We start from the raw sequence: 8,173 nt of genomic DNA on the forward strand, positions 1-8,173 counted from the left end.
GCCTTTTGTATTTCATTGTATTTCATACGTGTTTCGTTTCTGTTTAACAAATGATGCAGTATTACTAATATTAACTGAGGCTGTGTGGCTTCGCTTGAGGTATAGCAAAAAAATAAGATTTTTTTTTTTTTTTTTTTTTTTTTTGGGCTGAGTTTCGCTCTTGTTACCCTGGCTGGAGTGCAATGGCGCGATCTCCGCTCACCGCAACCTCCGCCTCCTGGGTTCAGGCAATTCTCCTGCCTCAGCCTCCTGAGTAGCTGGGATTACAGGCAAGCGCCACCATGCCCAGCTAATTTTTTGTATTTTTAGAGATTTTCTTTTTTAAAAAACACAGTAAAAGTAACAAGCAATAGAGCAGAACTGTCAGTTTACATTTCAGTAGGTCAGTGGGTCCTGTAATATGGTTTTACATTTATATTGCATTATGTTCATATGATCTTGAATAACAGCACTGGAAATGCATGCCGTGCGTTAAAATGACATTCAAAATCGAGTTGCTTAATTTCATCACTATTTCCGTATCCTGTTGGATGCTTTATGTTTTCTTCCCTAGAAATATTTTCCTATGTGAGCGTTTCACTTTCTACTAAAGGATAATTACTTCCATCATTTTGGGTGGATATTGGCATTGTATGGATTCTTACTGTTAGGCAAGTCACAAAAAGCAAGGGAAGAAAGTGTCACGCGACCTCCTGGATCGCAGACGATTGTCTCGAATGTTTAGCGACGGACGCGACAGGGTTTTATTTAGGGACGGGGAGGGCCGCGCGCCCCGCACTCACGCTGATCTTGGTCCCGTCGCTGTCCGGGTCTCTGTCGGGCACCAGCTCCACCTGCCGGCGACGAGCGAGAGCTCAGTCCCGCCGCCCGCCGCGTCCGCGCCCCGCCGCGCCGCCCCCGCGCCCCCACGTGGTCCCCGCGCGGCCCCTGCGGCGCGGAAGCTGCGCTCGGGAGGCGGGGCCGGGGCGGCCGCGTGGGCGGCGGGGAAGAGCCCGGGACGGGATTCCGCGCCCGGTCCCGCCGCCCTCCCGCCCCGCGCGTCTCGGTCTCCCGCGCGCTCCCAGGGACGCCTGCCCCCCACACCCCGTCTTCCTTTTCCTCCTCTCCGCTTCTCCCCGCTCCCTCCTCACCACTGCTCCCCCGTCTTCCCCGCGCCCTCCACGCTGCCCGAGTCCCTGCTCCCCTCCCTCTCCCTTCTCTGTTCCTCCTCTCCCCTCCCTCCCCCTTCTCTGCTCCTCTCTCCCCTCCCTCCCCCTTCTCTGCTCCTCTCCCCCCTCCCTCCCCCTTCTCTGCTCCTCTCCCCCCTCCCTCCCCCTTCTCTGCTCCTCTCCCCCCTCCCTCCCCCTTCTCTGCTCCTCTCTCCCCTCCCTCCCCTTCTCTGCTCCTCTCTCCCCTCCCTCCCCCTTCTCTGCTCCTCTCCCCCCTCCCTCCCCCTTCTCTGCTCCTCTCTCCCCTCCTTCCCCTTCTCTGTTCCTCCTCTCCCCCCTCCCTCCCCCTTCTCTGCTCCTCTCTCCCCTCCCTCCCCCTTCTCTGTTCCTCCTCTCCCCCTCCCTCCCCCTTCTCTGCTCCTCTCTCCCCTCCCTCCCCTTCTCTGCTCCTCCTCTCTCCCCTCCCTCCCCCTTCTCTGCTCCTCTCCCCCCTCCCTCCCCCTTCTCTGTTCCTCCTCTCTCCCCTCCCTCCCCCTTCTCTGCTCCTCTCCCCCCTCCCCCTTCTCTGCTCCTCCCCCCCCTCCCTCCCCCTTCTCTGCTCCTCTCTCCCCTCCCTCCCCCTTCTCTGTTCCTCCTCTCCCCCTCCCTCCCCCTTCTCTGCTCCTCTCTCCCCTCCCTCCCCCTTCTCTGCTCCTCCTCTCTCCTCTCCCTCCCCCTTCTCTGCTCCTCTCCCCCCTCCCTCCCCCTTCTCTGTTCCTCCTCTCTCCCCTCCCTCCCCCTTCTCTGCTCCTCTCCCCCTCCCTCCCCCTTCTCTACTCCTCTCTCCCCTCCCTCCCCCTTCTCTGCTCCTCCTCCCCCCTCCCCCTTCTCTGCTCCTCTCTCCCCTCCCTCCCCCTTCTCTGTTCCTCCTCTCCCCCTCCCTCCCCCTTCTCTGCTCCTCTCCCCCCTCCCTCCCCCTTCTCTGCTCCTCTCTCCCCTCCCTCCCCCTTCTCTGTTCCTCCTCTCTCCCCTCTCTCCCGCTTCTCTGTTCCTCTTCTCCCCCCTCCCTCCCCCTTCTCTGCTCCTCTCCCCCCTCCCTCCCCCTTCTCTGCTCCTCTCTCCCCTCCCTCCCCCTTCTCTGTTCCTCCTCTCTCCCCTCCCTCCCCCTTCTCTGCTCCTCTCTCCCCTCCCTCCCCCTTCTCTGCTCCTCTCCCCCCTCCCTCCCCCTTCTCTTTTCCTCCTCTCCCCCCTCTCCCCCTTCTCTGCTCCTCCTCACCCCCCTCTTCCCCCTTCTCTGCTCCTCCTCTCTCCGCTCCCTCCCCCTTCTCTGTTCCTCCTCTCCCGCCTCCCTCCCCCTTCTCTGCTCCTCTCCCCCCTCCCTCCCCCTTCTCTGCTCCTCTCCCCCCTCCCTCCCCCTTCTCTGCTCCTCTCCCCCCTCCCTCCCCCTTCTCTGTTCCTGCTCTCCCCCCTCTCCCCCTTCTCTGTTCCTCCTCTCCCCCCTCTCTCCCTTCTCTGCTCCTCCTCTCTCCCCTCCCTCCCCCTTCTCTGCTCCTCTCCCCCCTCCCTCCCCCTTCTCTGCTCCTCTCCCCCCTCCCTCCCCCTTCTCTGCTCCTCTCCCCCCTCCCTCCCCCTTCTCTGTTCCTGCTCTCCCCCCTCTCCCCCTTCTCTGTTCCTCCTCTCCCCCCTCTCTCCCTTCTCTGCTCCTCCTCTCCCCCCTCCCTCCCCTTCTCTGCTCCTCTCTCCCCTCCCTCCCCCTTCTCTGCTCCTCCTCTCTCCTCTCCCTCCCCCTTCTCTGCTCCTCTCCCCCCTCCCTCCCCCTTCTCTGTTCCTCCTCTCTCCCCTCCCTCCCCCTTCTCTGCTCCTCTCCCCCTCCCTCCCCCTTCTCTACTCCTCTCTCCCCTCCCTCCCCCTTCTCTGCTCCTCCTCCCCCCTCCCCCTTCTCTGCTCCTCTCTCCCCTCCCTCCCCCTTCTCTGTTCCTCCTCTCCCCCTCCCTCCCCCTTCTCTGCTCCTCTCCCCCCTCCCTCCCCCTTCTCTGCTCCTCTCTCCCCTCCCTCCCCCTTCTCTGTTCCTCCTCTCTCCCCTCTCTCCCGCTTCTCTGTTCCTCTTCTCCCCCCTCCCTCCCCCTTCTCTGCTCCTCTCCCCCCTCCCTCCCCCTTCTCTGCTCCTCTCTCCCCTCCCTCCCCCTTCTCTGTTCCTCCTCTCTCCCCTCCCTCCCCCTTCTCTGCTCCTCTCTCCCCTCCCTCCCCCTTCTCTGCTCCTCTCCCCCCTCCCTCCCCCTTCTCTTTTCCTCCTCTCCCCCCTCTCCCCCTTCTCTGCTCCTCCTCACCCCCCTCTTCCCCCTTCTCTGCTCCTCCTCTCTCCGCTCCCTCCCCCTTCTCTGTTCCTCCTCTCCCGCCTCCCTCCCCCTTCTCTGCTCCTCTCCCCCCTCCCTCCCCCTTCTCTGCTCCTCTCCCCCCTCCCTCCCCCTTCTCTGCTCCTCTCCCCCCTCCCTCCCCCTTCTCTGTTCCTGCTCTCCCCCCTCTCCCCCTTCTCTGTTCCTCCTCTCCCCCCTCTCTCCCTTCTCTGCTCCTCCTCTCTCCCCTCCCTCCCCCTTCTCTGCTCCTCTCCCCCCTCCCTCCCCCTTCTCTGCTCCTCTCCCCCCTCCCTCCCCCTTCTCTGCTCCTCTCCCCCCTCCCTCCCCCTTCTCTGTTCCTGCTCTCCCCCCTCTCCCCCTTCTCTGTTCCTCCTCTCCCCCCTCTCTCCCTTCTCTGCTCCTCCTCTCCCCCCTCCCTCCCCTTCTCTGCTCCTCTCTCCCCTCCCTCCCCCTTCTCTGTTCCTCCTCTCTCCCCTCCCTCCCCCTTCTCTGCTCCTCTCCCCCCTCCCTCCCCCTTCTGTTCCTCCTCTCCCCCCTCTCCCCCTTCTCTATTCCTCCTCTCCCCCCTCTCCCCCCTTCTCTGCTCCTCCTCTCCCCTCCCTCCCCCTTCTCTGCTCCTCCTCTCTCCCCTCCCTCCCTCTTTCCTCTCCCTCCCCTCTCTCACTTGAGTCCCCCTTTCAATCCCCGCTCTCTCCCTCGCCCTCTCCCTTCTTTTCTCCCTCCTGCTCCCCCTCTCCCTCCCGGCTTCTCCCTCCCACTCTCTCTCTCCTTCTCTCCCGCCCCCTTCTCCCTCCTCTTCCCTGTCTCCCTCTCCTTCTCCTTCTCCCACTCCAGTTCTCCCTCCCCTCCTTCCCCCCTCCTCACCCCTCACTTTTTCCGCCTTGACTTCCTTCCTCTCTCCTTTCTCTTTCCTTTCCCTCGCTCCCCTCCATCCCTTGCGTTTCTCCTTCTTTCCCCTCCACTCTCTTTTCCTCTCTCGCCGCCTCCTTCCCTCTTTCCCACCCCCTTTCCCCTCCCCTTCCCACTCCAATTCTCCCTCCCCTCCTCCTCTCCCCTTCTCTCTGCCCCACCCCCATTCCCTCTCCCCCTTTCTCCTCCTCTCTCCGTCTCCGGGTCTCCCGCTTCCTTCTCCCCCTCCTCCCTCCCCCATCCTCTCCGTCTCCTCCCTCCTCCTCTCTCCCCCCTCCCCCCTCCCTCCTCCCCTTCTTTTCGTCGTCCTCCCTCTCTCCCAGTCTCCCCACACCCGCACCCCACGGAACTGGCCGCCCTGGTCCTCTGGGCGTTCAGTCTGGGGGCTGGGGTCCCCTATAGTGCCTGGTGCCCCAGAAGGGAGTGGGGGTGGGGCGGGGGCAGGTGGAGGCCGCCCATCGATTCCCCTCCCCATCTCTGCGTGCAGAAACGGGGCTCGAGGACGTCCCGGCACGTGGCGGCGCGGTAGGAGCGAGGCGGGCATCGTCCTAAGAACCAGAACTCAGGGGAGGAGGCGCTTCCCAGCTTAACCGGAGGAGACCGGGCAGCAGGACTGACTTCTGGGTTTTAACTTCGCGTCCCCGGGACAAATTCTCGCTCCCTCCCTGGAAGCCCTGGGGGTCGCTCGCTCCCACAGAACCGGGCGGGTCCCCAGGGGTGCCCTGGCAGCACCTCGGCCCCCAGTCCCGTGCTGGACACCCCTAGGACCGGGCAAGCGAAGGGGAGACGCGGGGTCTGCGGACTCCGCTACCTGCGCGCCGGCCCCCTCGGCCCCGGGTTCCAGGTCCTCCGGCCCCCTCAGGAACCACCACTGGATCTCCAGGTACACCGAGGCGGAGCCGCTCTGGAAGGCGCAGGACATCTCCACATTCTGCCCCTCGGTCGCCGTCACGTTCCGCGGAAACTCGGTAAATTTTGCTGCAAAACAGAAAGGCATCCTTTTGGAATACCCACACCCCTCTTGCCAGCGTCTCTTTCCTTGAGAACTCGCTACATTTTTTCCTGAATTTAAACCGCGACAAAATCCCTCTCTGACATCCTCGGCTTCGTCTGGCTCCCCGAGGCCGATTCCTTGCCTCTTTCCTGTCTAACTTTTGGTATCATACTTAAATCACTATGTCGTTGATCAAATCCAGATAATGGAAAGGTTAACAAGCTTGCCAATAACTCTGTTAGCCAAGAACCCCGCAGGTAGATGCAAATGCCTTTTGTCAGATTGCAGTATTCCACAAAATTTACGAGAGATTCAGTGAGATACAATTTAGACAATCTGTCAAGTTGATATATGAGGAGAGCCTCTTGCCTCTAAGTTTCTAAACAATCTACGACCAACTGGATGTTTCATGTAACAGAGTGGATCATGATTATCTGCCAAAATGCACATTCCTGATTCATCCAAAACAGTTATTAGCAACACCAGCGAAACGCGCCTGCATCAGTGAAGCAAGTTGCACACTTTATAAACTGTGTATGTTTCCAAATTAACCTGTATTTTTCCCATCAAGTCACTGTATTTTGAATTGCCACACATCTGAAGATGTGATGATCACACATCCAGGCTTTGTTCACATTAAATATTATTTAGAAGTCACTATGGAAATGTTTCTCAGCCTTTTCATTATCAACCTTGACACTGCTAGTTTACCAGATTCATGGAACCATGGTGAAACTCACAAACATATAATGTTTCCTTCTTCCGAAAGGCATTTCTTGAACATGAAATACTCTTGTTACCAGCAGGGTGGTTCTTATCTTGTCTAAGGGGCACTTTGCAAAGAGCTGATGATTCCCTAAAAGTAGTCCTGGAAAGATTTGTGGCCAATGGAAGTGCACAATCACAGTGCACACGTATGGAGAGGAGGGCTGTGGGGACTGCAGAAATGATTTGGGGTGGCTGCACTCCCCCCACCCCCACCCCCTTTTCAAGAGAGACATGGTCTCTTTTCAACATTTTATGAAATCTTAAAAATGATCTCTTGTGAAATGAAACTACATTTATACCCAAAACAGGGAAGCTATTAAGGAGGCGTTCTGATCTGAAAAGGACTTTTCGTTCTAGCTGGCAGAAGAAGGGCTATGGCATTTCTGCTTGCAGCAGTGATGCAGTCTTCTGGCAGCAGAGATGTGATCTGTTCATGGTGCTGAAACCACCGCTGCAGCCTGCGAAGTCCTGAACAATCGGGTTCGCCAGGCTGCTGCTGCTTTTCATGCAAGTTGTGCCTTTTTATGGGTCCTCAGAGGAGCCTGTCCTTTGATAAACACACATACAAAAGGAGTCACACAGACCGCGAAAACGGAAACTCTAAGCCCAGTCTGCCTACACGAGGAAGAGGGACTGGCAATGGAGGGTCCCCATATCCAGCCCGGTGTTTGTTTGCGATGATTATGCATGCATGAGTGGCTACCCTGTGCATGCACATAGATAGAAAGCACAGACACAGACAGACGCACACACACACACACACACACACACACACGACCCTGTGTTTGTGCTCACTGGGAGCCCACCTCATTGTCAGGCACCAGCTAGATTATCTCTCCAGCCTACCTTGTCTACAGTTTAAGAAACTTTAAAGAAAATCGTCAAACAGAACACTGTTTATACAGCCTCAGCTCACTGGTGTTTGCTAGGAAGCTTATTCCATCCGCCCGTGCATTCTTTCTGAGTGTAGGGAACGCACACACACACACAGGCGGGCAAGCAAATGTCTATTTGCCGTGGAGCACAGACTTACCTTGAGAAGAAAGCCCTTGCTGTACATATAAAACGGAAAAGAAAACAAATCCAACATACGCCAAAAAGATCCCCATCATTCCAAGAAGGGAGGGGGGGTCACATCCGTGTGGCCAGCAGCCGAAGAGCCCAGGAAGAAAGGCTCCGCTCAGAGCCCCGGGCGCGCCGCTGCGCGCATCCTGCCGCCGCCTCGGCGAGGGCTGCCGCGGGGAGAAGGGGCCGCGATGCCGCAGGCTCGGACCCCGCCGGCTGAGGCTCGGCGAGGCTCCCGGCGCCGCGCGGGCTGGGATCGCGCGGAAGGAGCGCGGCGCCGCCTGGCTGCTGCCGCCAGTACCTGGCAGCCCGTCCCACGTCAGCCCGCCGCTCCGGCTGGCGTGATCACCGCCCTCCCTCGGCGCGGAGCCGGCTCGGGGAGTGGGGAGTGGGCAGGGGGCGGGCGGAGGACTCCGCCGGGCTCGCGGCGCCGCAACTTTTCCCTCGAATGGCTGCGATGATGCCTTTAACTCTGTGCGCGCTGGACAGCGCCCCGCCCGGGAGCCCGCGCAGGGCGGCCGCGGAGGGCGCGGGGCTCGGCGGCGCGGCGGGGGGGTTCCAGCCGCGGCGGACCGGGTCGCGGCGGGGGGCTCGGAGCGCGCGGCCGCGGGAGGGAGCCGGGCATTCCCGGGGACCCGGAGCCGCGGGACGGGGGCGGCGCGGCCGGGCCGGGGAGGACCGCCATGGAGGGCAGCGCGGCTTAACCGCTGATGAAGCGCGGCAGCCCGGAGCGCCGCAGCGAGGACTCCCCGCGAAGGTCTCGCTCAACCGCCTTCAGGGCGAGCGGCTCGCGCAGGAGCCATGTCGCTCCAGCGGGCAGACGGAAAGCAGAAAAAGTACAGAAAGTCACGCAGTGAGGGAATTTTCTCGAAAGAAAAGCCCACCATGCTTTGTGTACTTAGCAAAAAATTACACGCCTCCTGCCTTCTTTTCCTTCCTCTTCCCTGTATTTTGGA

General features: G+C 60.1%; 1 protein-coding gene across 7 annotated transcripts in view; it reads right to left on the reverse strand.

Moving 5' to 3' along the window:
* Nucleotides 1–7,946, reverse strand: part of VSTM2A (V-set and transmembrane domain containing 2A) — a 31,570-nt gene extending 23,624 nt beyond the window's left edge. For 2 of the 7 annotated variants that reach the window (XM_039462162.2, XM_039462164.2), the window contains exons 1-3: nt 7,186–7,766; nt 5,202–5,368; nt 783–833 (exon numbers count right to left, since the gene is read on the reverse strand). In XM_039462162.2, coding sequence (XP_039318096.1) covers nt 783–833; nt 5,202–5,368; nt 7,186–7,264 — 297 coding nt within the window. In that variant the 5' untranslated portion in view covers nt 7,265–7,766. Of the gene's footprint in view, nt 1–782; nt 834–5,201; nt 5,369–7,185 lie in introns of all 7 variants that reach the window. The other 5 variants (XM_039462161.2, XM_039462165.2, XM_074379668.1 and 2 more) reach the window with 5 other exon arrangements.
* Nucleotides 7,947–8,173: the final 227 nt, after the last annotated feature.

The sequence above is a fragment of the Saimiri boliviensis genome, chromosome 10 (genome assembly GCF_048565385.1).
Source record: "Saimiri boliviensis isolate mSaiBol1 chromosome 10, mSaiBol1.pri, whole genome shotgun sequence".
NCBI lineage: Eukaryota > Metazoa > Chordata > Mammalia > Primates > Cebidae > Saimiri > Saimiri boliviensis.